The following is a 19,558-nucleotide window of genomic DNA, read 5'->3' as shown; positions in this document are numbered from 1 at the left end:
GGTAAAAAGAAGAGACCATTCAGACCATCGAGACTGTTTGTGTGGCTAATACGCTATCCCGGTATCTTATCCATAAACGTCTTAATTGTCAAGGTGTCTGCTTTATTGTCAGATGAGGGAAAGACAGAATCCACTGAAGAATTTTTGGGGCACCAACCGTCCTATTTAATCTGTTGCCATTTTCCAGCAATTCCAGCGCTCGATGCCACTTCCAAATAAACAAAACTAAGAGTAGCCCTCATGGCTTAACATATTCCATGGTTGTTCTTGAGTGCATCTAATTTTGGAGGAGTTCTGTCTGGCAGTTTGCGTGGTCTGAAATGAGACCCTTCCAGAGACACTGGTGTTTTTTAGGGTTCGGGCAGGAAGGGGCGGGGTCAGCTGTCCTCACTGGGCGTCTTCTCAGCACTATCGTGGGAACAGAAGACCACATAGTTAGCGACAGCACCCCATCTCCTACCGGAGTGGTATTACATACCTTGGATGAGCCCAGATGGTGATCCTCTGACGCAGTGGCTTGGTATTTTGTTCTGGATTCCCATAAATCTTTGAGTAAGGAAGCACTTCCTAGTTTCAGTCTTAAATGCACTTCCCCTTAATTTCCACTAATTTCGAATACGTGATTCACTATTCACAAATTCTGCTGATCTACTTTATCAGTGCCTTTGAGGATTTTTAATACCTGGATTAGGTCCTCATGCAGCCTCCGGTGCTTGAGACTGAACACGTCTAATTCTCTGAGTCTGTCACAGTAGGACATGTCCTTAAGTCCCATGATGTACTTGGTTGTTCTCCTCTGCACAGCTTCAATTGCTGCTCTGTGTTTCCTGAAGTGGTGTGACCAGAACTGCACACGATACTCCAGATGTGGTCTCACGAGTGTGTTACATGGTCTGAGCATAATGTCTCTCGATTTATATTCAGCACGTTAACGATATGACTAAATATTTTATTTACCTTTTTAATTGCTTCTGCGCATTGCTTACATGATCAAAATGTTGTCAACACAAACCCCAAAATTCTTTTTGGTGTTTGCTTCCCATAGCTCAGTGTCTCCCATTTTGTATTTTATAACTGATGTTCCTTTGCCCACGTGTAGTATTTTGCACTTTTCTATATTAAACTGCACATTTTTTTTTTTTTAACAATGAATGATCCAAAGACGCACTTTTCAGTGGAAGTAACTTCCCGTTGTTATGGCCACAGGAAACACCTCATAAAGTAACTGTTACATCCAGAGTTGCAGGACATGTCTGCCTCTCTCTTCATGGTCCCCACCTTACCTTCACTATTTATGTCGTGCCCCAGGAGCCTCCATCTGCCTTCTTGAACCTTCTCAGGCTTGTAAAGTGACCGATTGGCCACATCCAGGGTGATTTCCCATTACCTTCAACACTAACAGAATAGACATTGGCACCCCGAAACACTGAACACTGTAAGCAAGTTAGACATTGGATGAATGGATGGATGAATGAATTGAATTAGAAGACATCACTGAAGCTTAGATAGAACAAAAATCCAGTGCCACCTCATAGCCTCCATTAGAAGCTGAAGACCCCTGGACCAGGCTGCCTCTCTTTGAAGCCTTGTCTCCAGTCTTCCCAGTCCCAAATGTTTCTGTCTTTGCTCTTCTAAATGTCACGACCACTCCGCAGTCTCTGAAGGGACAGTCCTCCTGTACGCCTGTGAGGTTTGTGCTTTACTAGAAGAAACCCACCACTGAGAAATTGACACTAGTTTATCAAATATGGATTGTTTCACTTCCAATTACTCTGCAGCTAGACACTTGTATTAAGGCAGCGCTGGGCTTTTATCAGACACAGCGAGGGAATTCCAAGCGAGTGCACATGGTAATTACAGTCCCTATTTATAGAGCGAAATGGCGTGGCGTGACACACATCAGGACATTAAATTGCCTGCATTTGTTTACTAAGAGCGGACCCCACACGCTCTGCTCCTGGAGAGTATTGTCTGGATGTCAGGTGTAAATTGTTAATGCAGTGAAATTTACAGAAGCCGCCCAAGACGCCATGCGCTGTTTGTAGTGATATTAAGTGCCACAAATGGAGCAGATGCCGTTGTTTCAATGCGCGACCTTCAGTTGAGATATCCTGGCCTCTTTAGGACTTGGATGGGTGTCCTCCCTGAAAACCAGAAAGTTAGGTGATGTCTGTGGGCCATTATGGGACAGCCTCTCTTCTGAAGAAAAATAATGCAGTGATAGGTGGGCTTTTAAAATGAGGCCTTTACTCTTTGTGGTCATCTGCTTAACAAAAGGAAGCCTTTTTATCTAAGATCCATAAGACATTATTATATGATGCAATGTCCACACAATTGTACTTGAACTCACCCATTGTTAAAGCAGAGAGACTGCAGTCCACAACAGACATTGTGACACCTGAATCACATCTCAAACGTTTAGCCATTGTGTGGGATGTTCATGTGAAACAGTCCCGGAAAGGATGCAAGTCACTTTGTCTGACAATAACCTGATTCATTTTCAGGACCACTTAAACCTCCACCTCATCCAGGGAACAGCCAGGGAAGCCAGCCTGCATTACACTAGCCTGCCCAGACAAGATGCACCAGACCTTCCACTGGCATGGCTGGCTTTGGCCTACACCAGGCATTTCAAAATCAAAAAATATACCATGAAATGTCCAAAAAAATCATTCAAATCTCCCATGGAGGAGAGGAATAGGAAGTTCACAGTAGTAAAAATAAGATCAAAAGGACTTGCCTAACAGAACATCCAAAGCCAGTTTTAGTCCAAATATAAAATCCACAAGACAATCCCAGTAACAGAAGCAAAAAATTGTCAAGAGCCAGGCATCAAAATCAAAGAAAACTCAATGCTTACAAATCTACTGCAGTCCACCAGAGAGCATTTAAAATGACTTGAGTTCATCGAGTGGGGAGCACTCCCTTCACCTCCTTGGCAGTAACCCAGAGCAGGACTTGGACTCAGAGTTGAGTGTAAGTACGGCTGAACCCGAGTCAGGCGCTGGGTGACATGTAATGATCTGGTTTATAGCGTTAAGCCTGAATAACTCTTGGCACAGCATTCTGCCGCCATCTAGTGGATGAAATGACATCATGCTGTATTTCTGTGCTTTCTGCCACTTTATGATAACGTTTTTCAGATTGATTCTTTTTAAAGAACTTTCTGTTCTAAACATGCTTTTGGTGTTTGACTTTTCGCTGGTGACTTTTTGACCATGATTTCTGTCTTTAGACTTGCCTATGGCACTCATGGTGGTGTTTTCCGAGTTTTGATCCTTTTTTGTTTAAATGCCCCACACCAGGTTCTCTCTCTCTCTCGCAAAATGTTTCAGTGTGTTGACATAACAGAAAGAAGGCAGAAACCCACCTTGAATGGGTGTGTATTCAGTATACAGTATTCCATTACGGGGTCAATGACAGCCGAAGCTTGTTTGTGTGTCATTGGGGTGCATAGCTGGAGCCAGCCGTGGATTGCAGGACACACTCACATGCCACACACATCTCGCTCATGCCATGCTAATCATCCTGGCACATTTTCTGGGATGTGAGAGGAAACTGATGTACTCAGTGGGGAAAAATACACAAGAACACTGGGAGAGTCTGCAGACCCCAGACAGATGGACAGACTGACTTCATTTTTCACGCAGGCTTCTGGAGCTGCGAGGCAGCAGAGGTTAACCTCTGGAAATTCATTAAAAGAAAAAATAAATGAGGACTTGACACGGCAGCATGGGGGAAGAGTAGCTGGAAGTGCAAGATAACTTGTGAAAGCCGAGGTTGAAAGGAAAAAAATAAAGCCTACATTAATAGACATTAAAATAATTGTTTCTTAAACTTTCATAACAGGCCTGAATATAGAGGGAGGAGATGCGTTTAGCTCTGTGCTCCGCTCAAGTCGTGTTTAAACTGACGAATGCCTTTGAGACTTCTCCGGTAAAAGGTCTGTCACGTAATACATTATCCCCCTTCCATTATTTTAAGTGCATTTTAGACCTATTGTGGATTTTTAAAGCATTTATTTTTAGAGAGAGCTGTGTTTATCTGAACATTTATGTGAATCGCAGCATCAGTAACTTGTTTTTTATTTTTTTATTTTTGACGTACCAGGCTCCATTCTTAGGAGGGATTACTTAGTGGTCAAAGAGTTGAACATTTACAAAAGAATGAATTCATAGTTTGTACCACACTCTGATGAAAAGGCTCTGACTGGATGAGATGAGGCTTGGTGGGATTAAAACTGGTGGTCAGAAAGCTCAAATGGCTCCCCAAGTGCTCACAAGTTTTTAAACTTGGAAGCATAGATTATACAAATTAGAGCAAATTGAAAATGACGACCAGTGGGGTATACAGCGGTGGAATTGTGTGGCGGCGGCAGAAGGTGGGTTTGAATTTGCTGTCATTAGCTCATCTGAAATTACATACACAGCTTGAAGTACTAGGGTGTTGTACCGTGTTAGCCATTATGAATGTAGAGAAAATCCAAGCAAAATGACCCCTTTTATTGGCTAACTAAAAAGATTACAATATGCAAGCTGTCGAGGCAACTCGGGCCCCTTCTTCAGGCGAGATGTAATCCATGATTATCCATAAAGCAAGATTACATCTTGCTTGAAGAAGGGGCCTGAGTTGCCTCGAAAGCTTGCATATTGTAATCTTTTTAGTTAGCCAATAAAAGGGGTCATTTTGCTTGGCTTTTCTCTACATACACAGCTTGATAAAGTGTGCAGAAAGAGAAGGGGTCTCAGTATTTTCTGAATCCACTGTATTACCTGATTGAACTGGCACAAACTATTTAAAGCAAAGTGGGTTTCTGAGGCTGGTGCAGGATATGTGTGAGGACAGTGTGACTGCAGGGAGGTTTGCAGTAGGAATGACAGCCTGGTTCAAGGTGAGACTGGGATTACATCAAGGAGCGGCTCTGAGGCCTGTCCTGTTTGGAGTGGTGATGGACAGGTTGACAGAAGAGGTCAGACAGGAGTCTCCGTGGAGTGTGACATTCGCGGATGACACTGTGATCTTCAGTGAGAGTAGACAGCAGGTTGATGCGAACCTGGAGAGGTGGAGGTGCGCACTGGAGAGAAGGGGCATGAGAGACAGTAGGAGTAAAGATGGAGACGTGTGCATGAATTAGAGGGAAGGTGGTGAAAGGGTGCGACTGCAAGGAGCAGAGGTGGTGAAGGGAGACCAATTTAAATACTTGGGTTCAACAGTCCAAAGAAAAGGAGAGTGTGTCAAAAAGGTGAAGAAGAGAGTGCAGGCAGGGTGGACTGGGTGGAGAAGAGAGACAGGAGTGATTTGCGATAGAAATAGAACCTGCAAGAGTGAAAGAGAAGGTCTATAAAATGGTAGTGAGACCAGCTATGGTTTGGTATGTATGGTTTGGAAACGGTGACACTGATGAAAAGACAGGAGGCAGAGCTGGAATGGCGGAGTTAAAGATGCTACAATTTTCACTCAGAGTAACAATGGTAGACAGCGTAAGGAATGAGGATATTGAGGAGAGATTGAGGTGGTCATGGAATGTGAAGAGGAGAGATGAGGGAAAGAATGTTGAGGATTGAACCGCCAGGCAAGAGGAAAAGAGGAAGGCCAAAGAGGAGGTTTATGGATGATGTGAGGGAGGCCATGAAGGCAGACGGTATGGCTGAAAAGGATGTAAAAGACAGGGATAGATGAAGACATGGCAACCCCTAAATAGGAGCAGCTGAAAGAAGAACAGCCTTTAAAAAGCCCCCAACAGTATGAGCCTGGCATATCTCACTTGGTGGTGCATAACAGCAAAAGTCCTCCTCACCGCTTCTTTTGTGCTTAGCTCTTGGAATGAAAAGCAAACTGGCACCTGAGGATCTAAGATTACAGTTGGGAATATAAGGAGATGGGCACTTAAGGATAAACATTAACTAAGGAGACAGATTGTTGCACTTCCACTAGTGCGTCATTCGTTGTGTCTCCATTCCATGAGCTGATCCAGCACCACTGCAGAAGAGTGTCATGAGAGGTCTAAGATTTGCAATATGTCTTAAAGGAAAAGATGCAGTCTCAGTAATATACTGTAGTTAACATGCAATTTGAGGATTAGCTCAGAGTCCATAATAACACCTAAGAAGTTCACTTCTGGCAGGAATTGTATATAACGCCTTTCATGCCGGCATTCTCCTATAGAGCTTTTAACTTCAAACAGGTCAAGTTGCTAATTGTTCAGAAGTTCCATCTGCACATGAGCTCAATTTAAAAACAAAAAAGTATGTAAAAAGTGCCAGCTGCTGGTCAGGCTCTGAGATCTCAGTTTAAATATGTCAGGATGTGCCACTTCAATTGATTTTTTTTCCCTCCCCTGCCTTTCTTTTTGCTCCTTATGCCTTGGCAGGGAAATGAATAGCTGCTTTCCCTGGGACCGTTTGTTGTGCTAACTTGAAACCCGGGCTACATTAGTAAACTTAACGAGTGCAAGGTCGTTTTGACAAGGGTTTTGACAAGGTGTCTTCATCAATGATACTGACGGAGGCGGCCCCCTGTAAACACTCGGCTGCGTGACCTTGGGCCTTTTTTATTCTTTTCTTTTGACTGCTCTGAAATAAAGACAACTCTGGCATATTTGCATGTTTGTCATTCCCTGTTTTTTGTTGTGACCAGTGGAAGTGCGCTAAAAGATCGCTGGGGTATCAACCCAGTAGGCCCCATTTAATAATGACAAAGAAAAACAAAAAACGGATGGCAAGGGCACAACAAAAAAAAAATACTGGCAAGTGTTCAGCCACTACAGAGGCTTCTGCACTCCTTAGTCTCGCTTGCAAGCTCCATTTAGTCTTCAGTTTATATGCTTTCTCTAAGTCCACAAAGACGCAGTGCAGCTCCTTCTGGCCTTCTCTATACCTCTCCATCAACACACTCGGCGCAAACATCGCATCTGTGGTGCTCTTTATGACACAGCCATAATGGCAAGCTCACAAACAAACTGCATTTAGTATCGTCCTAGTCAGTTCGTTCGTTCTTTCTTTCTTTCTTTCTTTCTTTCTTTCTTTAAAACAGCCCAAATGAGAACAGGCCATTCGGCCCAACAAAACTCGCCAATCCAATCCACTAAATTCTTCCGAAAAAACAAAAAGTCAAGTTTTGAAAGTCCCTAACGTCTTACTGTCCACCACACTACTTGGTCACTCATTCCATGGGTCTGTGGTTGTCTGTGTACAGAAAAACTTCCCAATGTTTGTGTGAAATTAACCCATTAATTTAAAATTAACTCATTTTAAAAGTCACCGCCTTGATCCACTGCACTAATTCCCTTCATAATTTTAAACACTTCAGTCAGGTCTCCCCTTAATCCCCAGTTACTTAAACTGTTAAGGCCTCATATGGAGTTCTGTGTGCTGTTTTGGTCTCCAAGCTACAAACAGGACATTCTGCACAAAAATGAGACAATCTTTCCTTCACACAGAGAACCACAGACACATGGAATAAGTGACCAACTAGTATGGTAGGCAGTTGATAGTGACAAGTCTACTGCGACTCCCAAATCCTTCTCATAAGATGAAATTTTGATTTCATTGTGTATTCAGACCTCATATTTCCTCTTCCTATGTGTAATACTTCACATTTACTGATTTTAAATTCCATCAGCCACAAATCTGCACAAGCCTGTGTGCTGCCCAAATCCCTCTGTGATTATTTAACAGATTCTCAGTTGTCTGCCATTCCACCCAACTTGGTATCATCTGCAAACTTAAACAACTTGTTATTTATATTCCAATGATTTTCTTTCTTTCTTTCTTTCTTTCTTTCTTTCTTTCTTTCTTTCTTTCTTTCTTTCTTCTCCTGCCATGCCGACAGCCCACCCCACTGTTGCACACAAGGCTTTCATTTTTTTTTTTTATTAAACTATATAAACAGTCTGACTTTCTGTTTTCCGTTATTCTTCTTTCTTTCTAATTTTATTTTGCGGTTTCCACTCCGGAGTGGAATGTAAAAGCGGCAGATGCAGAAGATCATTAGACAGCTGCTCTTAAAACATAGCCGTTCCACACGTCATGACAGCAAATGTCTCTTTTATTTTTAGCCCTGTTTTCATCCTTCTCTCCTACCGATTTTAGTACCAATGGCGGTGAGGTTGCCCTTATAAAATATAATGCCTGCTTTCCTGTTTATATCAATATTATTTATCCGCTCCATACCCTCTTTTAATCTTATCATTTTTTTTGTCTTGCTCTTGAAATCTGAGGATTAGAATCTACATAGCCCACATTAAATGTAATAAATGTAGAAAGTCTGGCATTTTATTGTAAATGTTGCAGATGGAAAGCTTAAGATTTGTCCTGCGGCTTTTTTTTTATTCATCGTGATTGAAAATCATAATCACAAAGGAATGATTTCTGCAAAAGAAAATCCATGCCTAAAGATTTCTTCTACCCTGGTGGTATGGCTTTTAACTACTGACAAGAACGTATTCATTTACAGTCACCGCTGTCAATACTTCAACCAAGCACAGCGCAGAGCTGTTGCTGTGTAGCAGCACATAAATTTGACCAAATAAAGGGGTGACATTTGCAGAAACTCCAGATCCACATTTCATTTGTTACAGCTGTATAAGGTAGTAGCCATTATGTGATCCTTATTTGAGGTGTTACCAAAAAACAAACTTGAATGTCTTCTAGAATGTTTAGATTGAAGAAAGGAGTGAAGAAAATAAATCTGACCAGCCTTACTCATCTAAGTTTGACTGGAGGGCCCATGAATAGACAAATGTGAAAGGCGCTACATGATAAGACATATTGACAATCGGGAAGAGTGCTGTGTTAAAGGGAGAAATGGTAAAAGCAGATAGGCCATTTTTAAATAAATAGACAGATGTGCACTCACTGAGGAAATTATCAGGACCACTACACTACTATTGGGCTATTTTTGCTGTCACAACACCCTCAGTTCTCCATGGTGTGGATTTCACAAAACGTTGGAGACATTCCTCAGAGATTCAGGTCCATGTTGGCATGACAGCATCACATAGTTGTCATCTGTTCATTCATCTCCCATTCTGCCGTATCCCAAAGGTCATCCGCTGGATTCAGATTTGATGACTGGGAATACTGAACTCATCGTCATGTTCACAAAACCAGTTTACTTTGTGACTTGGTGCATTATCACACTGGAAGTAAGCAGTAGTAGATGGGTCAATTGTGGCCATGATGGGATGCACATAGTCAGCAACAGCACTCATATAGGCCGTGGCATTCTACAAAAGTTAGAAACGGATAGGAAAGGCACTATATCATGGGCGTGTAGAAAAGGCACTTTACACGACTGTTCATTTTGTCAAATAAAACATATTCTTATGAAGGAGAGAATTGTGCAAGCATACGGTAACAATGGACTAAGAAAGCATTCAGAGTCCTTCACTTTCTCCGCACTTTATCTTTGTTTGATTTCATATGAAATGGAGAAATGTGCCTTTTTCACCGTTCAATTTATACTCAGTAACCCATAATGACAAAGTGAAGACATTCTTTTTTGATAAGATTTGCACATTTGTTAAAAGTCACAAACTGAAATTTCTAATTGCTAGAAGTATTCAGATCCTTTTCTATGTCCCTCCAAAATGTGCTCAGGGGCCTTTTGTTGGCTTGAATTCTCATTGAGATGTTCCTTGAACTTGATTGGCAAATTGAATTGACTGCACATCGTTTAAAAGGGCAAACGTGGCCCTCTGTACAGAAGAACCCATAAGACACACTGCATTTCAGCAAAAAAACCCAGCTATGAAGTCCTAGGATCTCTCTGTGGACCTCTGCAGTCAAATTGTGGTGAGGTGTGGACCAGGGCAAGGGTGTCAAAACATTTCAGGAGCACAGTGGCCCCAAGAATTATGAAGTGGCAGAAGTTTGGCACCACCAGGACTCTTCCTAGAGGTTGACATCTGCCCAAGCTGAATAGCTGTTCATGAAGGGCCTTGGACAGGGAGGTGACTAATAACCCCATGTTATTATAGTTAAGTGGCCAGATGAAAGCCATTCTTGAGTAAATGGCATGTTGCGGCCCACTTTGACATGAGAACAAATATTCTCTGGTCTGAATAAACATAAAATGAACTCCAAGCAGTATGACTGGCCAAGACCAGGCACTGCTCATCACCTGCCTAATACCATCTCAATGATGAAGCATGGTGGTGGATGAATCAAGCTATTGGAACAAGGAGACTAGTCAGAATTGAAGTTAGGATGAAAATAGCCATATGTAAAGATGTCCTTGAAGAAAACCTGCTCCAGAGGTGCGCTGTGCCTTAGACTGGGGCAACAGTTCATCTTTCAGCATGACAATGACCTGAAGCATACAGCCAAGACAACACTGGAGTTGGCTTCAGGGCCAGTTTAGGAGTGTCCTTGAGTGGCAAGAGCTAAATCCCAGACTTAAACCCATAGAACATGTGAGGGGAGATAGATAGATAATATGAAAGCCACTATATAATAGATAGATAGAAATTAAAGGCGCTATATGATAGATTGATAGTTATGAAATGCTTTATATGATAGATAGATGGATATGAATGGCATTATATGACAGATAGGTAATACTTTATTTGTCCCAAAAGGGGAAATAAAACTCAGAAGCTCATGAAAGTATAAATATGGTAACAGACTTGTAGGTGGAAGTACAATGTACTCAGACCTACTCCGTTGCGCCAGAGGCTTACATTTAAAGGCATTAACATTTGGATCGAGCGGGTCCAGCTCGCTGTGTCCACAAATGGAATATGCTGATAGAAGTTTGTTCCTTCAAAAGTTCACCTGGCTGTTTACAGAAGCTTATCATCTAATTGTACAGACAGTCAAAAAGACTCAAAGCTGGAATTGCTGCCCAAAGGCGCTTCTAAAAAGTTCTGAATTAAGGGTCTGAATACTTCTAGGAATGAGAGATTTCAGGTTTTGATTTTTAATAAATTTGCTTACCTTTCTGATCACATGTTTTCACCTTGCCTTTATGGCTTACTGAGAGCAGGTTGATGGGCACAAATGGGCAATTTATCCACTTAAAATGATGTCTGCAACACAATAAAGTGTGCAGAAAGTGAAGGGGTCTCTTTATGAAACCACTGTATGCTTGACTTTGATTGCTGTGGCCAAAGATTCCTGAAACTCTCTTCCTTTATTTACCTCCACAGAAAAAGAAACGTTCCTGGAACCCTTTGTGCTGAGAGACTTGCTTCCTGCCTCAATTGGGAGTTACTACCGCTACACCGGCTCTCTGACTACGCCACCATGTAGTGAGACCGTGGAGTGGATCGTGTTCAGTCGTCCGGTCTTCATCTCCTATCAGCAGGTGTGTAGAGTTGGCAAGAGTGGGATTCATGTGTGCAGGAGGGAATGAGTGGTTGGGGGTACGCTGGGTCAGCCTGGCACTGATGTCTCTGTCACAGTGCCTTACTCGATCATGCACTGAACTCTTTTGGTAGATGCAGTTCTCTGATATCGGCTTACTTTAAAATCTCAAAGACCAGCTTGGCAAGGTGACAGGTTGTTGTGCCCAATTCAACTATCTCCTAAAGTTATTCTGTTCATTAATTTTCAATAAGGATAAGTTGGCAAGTGATGAAAGAAAGTGTCAGGGTGAGGGGAGTTCTGGTATAAATGCTCTGTATGTAACGTGATCAAATCAGTGGTATACGTGTACAACTGTGTGATGAGAACAATGAGCTGCAGAGAAAAAGAGAAGCAAAAAAGTTTCATGAAGTTAACTGTATAAACTGTTCATCCATGCGCCAAAACTAGCTTAATCCACAGCCTATGCCAGTGGGAATCAGATGCTGGGCAGGAAGCACCACTTTAACTCCTTTTGTCCATTGTAGAACTTCCTGCATGTAATTGCAGCGTCTTGAATTCTCGTCCCAGGAAGGATGGCCACTGGGTGGGGAGCAACACCTTGAGTGGGGACAAGTGGTTCTGTGACCTGAATTTGCTTGTGGAGGTGCAACATGAAGCTCCCAGAGGACCAGCTGTTGGGCAAGGAGCCCCTCTGCAGCTACCGTCCAGACTGGCCACTGCCTAAACGTAAATCTCCTTGTAGCTCAGTGGTAGAACTTGCTGCGTACTGTATAATTCCAGCAACCTGTGCTCATGTTCCATGCTTAGAGGAATCACACACCGAGCAGAGGCCATGCTAGGTGCTGCTGGGATAGACTGCATCCCTTTTTGATCCTTCATGGGATTAAGCAGGACGAAGAATGGTATTGTTACATTATGTAAAGGGGATGAGACAGAGTGTAGGACTCTGGTAGAGAACTTTGAGAACTGTCTGGAACTGATCAGCAGCAAAGCCAAAGAACTGCTTATTGACTTTCACACCATCAAAGAGCCTCGACGCCTGGACATTGTTGATGAAGTGGATGTTGAGATGGTGCACTGCTACAAGTATTTGGGGGTCCACATCAGTAACAGGCTTGGACTAGTGACGAAGCGTCAGAGGCAGCAGATTTTGTCTATTTTATTTAGGAGGCTACACTCCTTCATTAAGGGTAGTGGCATCCTTTTACATGTGTTACATGGCCAGTGCTATTTTCTGTCCTGTAGTGGTAATGTCACTTTATGTGAAGCCCACAAAATCAACTACAAATTGTTTGCTGTCCCACTGCGTGCCATAAAGTGGCGATCCCTATCTAGGAGCACTGACTTTTAACCACAGTTCTGGCAATGATTAGAGGTTGACTGTGATGTACAGCACTTCTGGAAGTCCCGTTGGACAGTACCCCTGACATACCCATAAAGCTGGTAACGTCCTGTACACTATGCCCTTCGGCAACGGGTGAACACAAAAGCCTGTTGTTGCCAATCAATCACACCTGTCGTACAACTCATTTTTCAAATCGAGACCCAAACACTTCTACTAACCAGTCTATGAAGACTGTAGCACACGACACTACTGGGTAGACCTCTGTCAGTGTCCGAAGTATACAGTATACTGTATCTCCTCTTACATGAATGATGACTAGATTTTTTTGTCTGGTGATCTTATTATTGTAAACAAAATGTAGTCTTCTGGGCTACAACAATTCCCAATGCAACTAGATCCTGGACTTCTGACAGAGAGACTCCAATCGCTCCACATCGGAAAGAACATCTCCAGTACCATCACACTGAGCACTGGTGCCCCCCAAGGTTGTGTACTCAGCCCTCTTGTGTTCACTCTGTTAATTATGCAGCTACATACAGCTCTAACACCATCTTTAAGTCCGTGGATGATATGAGGGTGGTGGGTCTCATCACCAATGAGGATTAGATAGATAGATAGATAAATAGATACTTTATTAATCCCAAGGGGAAATTCACATAATCCAGCAGCAGTATACTGATACAAAGAAACAATATTAAATTAAATAGTAATTAAAAATGAAAAAAATAAAAATAAAATTAATGTTAGCATTTACTCCCCCGGGTGGAATTGAAAAGTCGCATAGTGTGGGAGAGGAACGATCTCCTCAGTCTGTCAGTGGAGCAGGACGGTGACAAAAGTCTGTCACTGAAGCTACTCCTCTGCCTGGAGATGACACTGTTCAGTGGATTATTTATGATTGACAGGAGTTTGCTTAATGCCCGTCGCTCTGCCACAGATGTTAAACAGCTTACAGAATGGAGATAAGACAACTAGTGGATTGGTGCAAGTGCAACAATCTGTTTCTTAATGCGGACAACACGAAAGAGATAACTGTTGACTTCTGGAAGGCCCATGCTGTCCACACTCCATTCCATATTGGGGTCTCTGCGGTGTAACTGGTCAAGAGCACCAGATTTCTTGTTCTGTACCTGGTAGCTGACTTTACTTGGTCAATGAACACCATCTGCACTTCTTTGAAGAAGACAAGATTACCTACCGCCATTCTCAACACATCATACCTCATGCGCTCTGTGGAGAGCATTCTGACCAGCTGCAGCTTTGGGAACTGCAGCGTCTCTGAGCATAAGGCCCTACAATGGAAAGTGAACACTGCAGAAAAGATCATCACCAGCTCTCTGCCCTCCATTAAAGACATCTTTATGAAGCATTGCATCTGCAGAGCCCGTAGCATTGTGAAGGACCACTGCCATCAATCACACAGTCTCTTTTTAGCCCACGTCTGCCTTCTTTGTTCTTCCAGGTTCTGCAGCAGCTTCTGGCCCTTGGTGGTCCAGACTCTGAACTCCTACCCTTAAATCTGGCCCTAGCAGTAAATTTATACGTAGTTCACTTGTTACTACTGATGTTTTTGTTATTAGACGTTGTTAATATTTATTAATTTATTACTGTCTATTCACTTGCCTATTATTTATTTCTCTACTTATAGTTTAGTGTACGGTAGTTCTTTACACTTGTGCTGTGTTTATGTTGTTGTTTCATACCACTGTATGCTACAATACGGAGTATAGATGGTGTGACAATAAAGTCACTTGACTAAACTTGAAAATATGAAAACGGTTAAGGTGGTGCCAGTAAAGCACTTTGTGAGCAATGTACAGAGTCAGTGTTGTCCTGATGATGAATGAATATAATAAGTAATATTCAGTTATTGCCCTCAGCATAGAGGTACTTATTTCATTTGAAAGGTTCCCTCTCAAGCCAACACCCACACCCCTCTGGCATTTTCTTTTCATTAATGGCCTTTCTGCAGACTCACAAACTGCCAGACCTTTTCTACGGCTCAGCTCTCAAGTTCCTTGCTCTCCAGCTACACGCCAGCTAGCTCCTGTCACAAAGCCCACTTCTGCCAGGGTCTGTATCCAGGTCTCTGTTGACTTTGGAGAAGCCAGTCTTTGTCTGCCTGTTTGTATTAACCGGCAATAAACTCCGGAATATAATTGGCTAAGCCCCTCTATTTGTCCTCCCACATATGAAAGGTAAACACCGTTTCCTTTGCCTGCGCTTAAGAGCCTATTTGAACAGAGTCCTGTCCTCGGTGATGGTGATGCTCGGTGGCTGCGGCCGGGGTGCTCTGAAAGGCACTGCAGTGAGCGTTTAGTCATTGCGTAGCCGTATCTTATTGAAGCAATATGGAAATAATGTAATTACTGCTGCCTGATTGGCAGTGATTGCGTTTTGCCGGATAGGGCAGATCATTGCAATGACAAAGTTTATCTAGCAACATACACCGTGCCGTTCGATTCCCTGCTGCCTGTCACAGGAGGCAGCAGTGACTTGAATCGCTGATTTCTCATTTCTCTCACTCTCCCTCTGTCTCTTGCGAGCTGTCATTGCCATTTTATTTTTTATGTAGCCTTTTTGTAAAATCCAATCAAAAAAAGGCACTGTGATATTGAAAATGGAAAATGATCATCATTTGTAAGCTCACTGTTTCCCATGTATGGAATATTAACCCCTCCAGACCATTGATATTCTTCCATTGAATGCGAGTGTCTTTAATATCCATTTTTTGTCTGTAAAAAGTGAAAAAGTTCTGCCCTTGTTCATTTTATTTAGCACCCCATTGACTGGGTATTCTCCATGGCATTGGCCACACCATGGAACCATACATGCAATGTGGTATAAAACCAACATTATGGAACGTAATGAAAAAAGGAAAACAGAACAGTTCAAGCATACATAACCTCACTGGGCAAATTATTAGGTACACCTGCGCACCCCTGCTTACCCTTTCAGTTACCTAATCAGCCAGTCCTGTGGCGCAGCACTCTGCCTAACAATCCTACAGGAGCATCAGTTCATGTTCACACCGAACACCAAAAATGTGGATTTCAGGGATTTGGACCATGCATGATTGTTGGTGCCGGACTGGCTGGTTTGATTATGTCTGTAACTGCAGATCTCCAGAAATGTTCTCGCACAACAGTCTGTGGAGTTTACTCAGGATGATCTACAAAACTAAAACAAACATCCAGTGAGCAGCTGTTAGGCAAATGGAAACACCTTGGTGATGAGAGAAGTCAGAGAACAACCAGACTGGAGCTGGCAGAAAGGCTACGATAACTTACATAAGCACTCCCTACAGCTGTGGTGAGCAGAAAAGCATCTCAGAATGCACAACACGCCGGACCTGGAGGTAGGTGCGCTACAAAAGCAGAAGACTGCGTCTTGTCCACCAAGAACAGAAAACCAAGGTTGCAGTGGGTACAGGTTTAGTAAAACTGGACAAATAAAGACAAGAAAAATGTAGTCTGGCCTGATGAATCTCAATTTCTTTTGAGGCACACAGATGGCAGGGTGAGAACAAAGTAAATCCATGCACCCACCTTGCCTTGTGCGAACAGTCCAGGCTGGTGGGGATGGTGTTGTAATAGTGTGTGGAATGTTTTCTTGGTACACTTTGGGCCCTTCAAGCCCAGTCAGTCATCACTTGAATGCCACGGCCTATCTGAGTGTTATTGCTGACCGTGTGTATCCCTTCATGGCCTTTCTTCTAGTGGTAACTTCCAGCATGATAATGCACCATATCACAAAGCAAACTGGTTTTATGACCATGACAATGAGTTCAGCGTTCTTCAGTGGCCTTTCCGGTCACCAGATCCAAATGCAAACGAACACCTTTGTGATGTGGTGGCAATGGGAGATTCACAGCGGGAGTGTGCACCCGCAGAAAGTGCGTGATGTCGTTTTGTCAGCGTGGCCCAGAATGTCAAAGAAACATTTCCGGCGTGTTTGTGTGTGTGTAGTTTTTTATTCTTCATCTATATTTTGTATGTAAGTGTGCATAAATATGAATGACTTTAGTGTGCATTAGTGCGTGTTTAAATGAAATGTGCCTAATTAAATAAAATGTAAACTGCTCTTGTAAACTGTACATAATTACAAATCAAATACAGCATTTATTCCAATATTTAATAACACTCTGCGCTTTTTAATCACATCCAGTGAAAGGCTTTGAGATCAGAGCTGTGCCTATCAGATTTCTAGAAGGATTTCTGTCGGGGTGGGTGGAATAACATAACTTACATCTAAAACTTGATTAAAACAAGGACATGAATTATTAAACATTTTATGGTACTAAATTTAAAGTAGAAAGGATACTGATTTAAAAAAATTCTTCCAGGCATATATGAAACTCTTGTGATTATGCCTTGTCTATTAAATTACATCTTTTATGAACGGTTTAATTACAGTGGTCTTCAGGTTGCTGTTTTTAGCTATTTTATGGTAAGAAAAAAGTTGTCAAGAAAATTATTATAATTAATGTTGTGCTCATGAAGAAATGCCAGCGCTGACATGTTACATTTATAAAGTGCCCTCAGAAGGCAGCTCTTGTCGTAATTCACATGGCTGGCCCTGGTTTATTTTTTTATTTATTTTTAATCACTGCTGAATGTCAGAGTAGCTCAGCAGTCAATAAGATGCAGCATCACTTTACAAATGAAGACGTCACTCGTGTAGCAGGCGTCATCTTGTGATAACTCCGAATTTGCACACAAGCCCGATTACTGATGAATTCCACGACTGACACAAATTCTATCAGTCAGTTCCATTCCAGGCTAGGCCGGCCTGTCAATGGCCTTTCATCTCAGCCCTCCTGTAATCCCCCTGGCTAGCTGACCAGTCAGTCACTGAGATTTTATCTCTTTTAGTTCTAACCTCTTTTAAGTATAGCAATTGGTTTTTAAAGTATAACCCGTAAATATTTTGCAACATTGCAGAATGCAAATTGTTTTAATAAAGCTAATTCAATAAGACTGAATAAGACTAGTAGAAGAATAGGAAACCTAAACAGCGTAGGGTGAGCAAAGCCTAGCTTGATATCTGCTAGTGCCCTCTGATTAGTCTATCCACAGAACAGGCTGTGTAGGATAGTTACAGAGACAGGATTGGAAGAATAAAGAGTGAGAGAGGAGAGACTGGGAAAACAGAGTAAAGGAGAGGGAGGCAGCCATGCCAACGGAATGAGAAAAAGCTTTAGCAGAATACTGAATCAAAAGGCTCTAGAAAAGAAAACAAAACTTTAGTAAAATGCTAATAAAACAGAATGAAAAGGCTCTAGTATACCACAAGAGAGGAAGTGACACATGAAAACGCTGAAAAGACGTGGTCAGGGAAAGCCCCAGCAAAATGTTGAAGCACCATGATGATTAGCACAGCAAAGACGATCCCAGATTACAAAGGTAAGTGCTGACCACAACAAAGTGCATCCTCAGAGAAAGGGTGATTAGGAGAAGAAAAGGAGAAACAGTCAGCAGGCTGACTGACGAGGGGATTACAAAAGGAGTTCATACAGTAGGGCACAAGGACACCCGAGAGGGGAGAAGAAATGATACAGGGCGGTGAACACAACATTTTGGTGAGCCGGAGACAGGAGGATACGAGTTCAACTCTGGCAAACCACTGGCAACCTGGTGTTTTTCCTGATGAGAAGTCAATAGGAGATAGACAACGTGGTGACAGGGAAAATTTGAGTTAGCAAAGGCCTGTATTTTTTTTTTCTTTTGGTTAATAATTGGCTTGGAGTAAAACCTCGAGTGAAGAGGCAAGTCCTGTTTTTGTCAGTTTGGCCGCTGTGCACTCAAGCTAAGGTTTGGGGCCCACAATGGAGAGTGAATGATTATTCCTGTGCAGCATAATCAATAGGGGGTGAGCTCACCAGTAGTAATTGGGAGGACATTGTATGTTATTGTAAATTGTTCCTTTTGTTATTGGGTGTTATTACAAGCTGTATATAATTGTATTTTCTAATATTTGGATATCCATCCTTTCATCCATTATCCAGCCCACTATATCCTAACTACAGGGTCACGGGGGTCTGCTGGAGCCAATCCCAGCCAAGACAGGGCACATGGCAGGAGACAAACCCCGAACAGGGTGCCAGCCCACCTCAATATTTGGATATCTACCACTGTTATTTTAGACATTTAAGTAAAGATAACAGTTGTTGTTTTTTTGTGTAAACGGGTAAATTGTGAATTTGTTAAGCTTAATATGATAAATGTCTCAAAGTAGGTAAGGAGGGGAAAGTAAATGTTCCAGATATTTTAAACTAGCTGTCCCCTGCGGCTCCGCCTACTTAGTAGTGAAACAGAACAAATTTTAAAAATCAGTAAACAAACAGGTATCACTAGCTAAGTGGAAACAAGATGCACTCCAAAACATGACCAGAGGTAGAGCAACTCAAACAGAGGCTGGCGTGCGAGTGAGGAGAACCCCGGTTTATAACCTGGTTAGCTAGTAATGCCAATTTTATGGTTAAATTTTATTTAGAATTACGTAGTAAACATATAATTCATTTAATTAGGTCTTTGTTTTCACTAAAGTATGCAATTTCATTTTAGCAAACCAAGTAACATATCAAGAGTGACTTTGCATTTCTCTGAATAGTCCGACTTCAAATTCACATGAATGCTGAAGTGGAGCAAAGGAACATCTCAACTGTTAGCTGTCAACTCAACACAGCATAAGGGCATCATTGCCCTGTAATAACCGAGTAGCACATGGCTGGAGGCTTCTTATCCCTCAAAGAAATTGGACGCCATTTGCTTGTGGGTCATGTAACTATTTAGCAGGACAGAGTCTCATTCGATCAATCTGAATTTTTATATATTTCCTTTCTTACTGAATCTCTTCATGGGGATTTTTAAAGCAGTCTCCAAGTTTAGTAAAGTTGAGGGCT

The 19,558-nt window shown here is 42.2% G+C and overlaps 1 protein-coding gene across 1 annotated transcript in view; it reads left to right on the top strand.

The window, feature by feature from the left end:
* The window catches only part of ptprga (protein tyrosine phosphatase receptor type Ga), a 399,554-nt gene that overhangs the window by 283,494 nt on the left and 96,502 nt on the right, over positions 1-19,558 (top strand). The window contains exon 7 of the mRNA XM_039770749.1: positions 11,150-11,307. Within this exon, the coding sequence (XP_039626683.1) occupies positions 11,150-11,307 (158 nt within the window). The remainder of the gene's footprint in view (positions 1-11,149; positions 11,308-19,558) is intronic.

The sequence above is a fragment of the Polypterus senegalus genome, chromosome 12 (assembly GCF_016835505.1).
Source record: "Polypterus senegalus isolate Bchr_013 chromosome 12, ASM1683550v1, whole genome shotgun sequence".
Classification (NCBI taxonomy): Eukaryota; Metazoa; Chordata; class Cladistia; order Polypteriformes; family Polypteridae; genus Polypterus; species Polypterus senegalus.
Note: the sequence above shows the minus strand (reverse complement) of the source record. Positions and strands in the feature narration are given on the sequence as shown.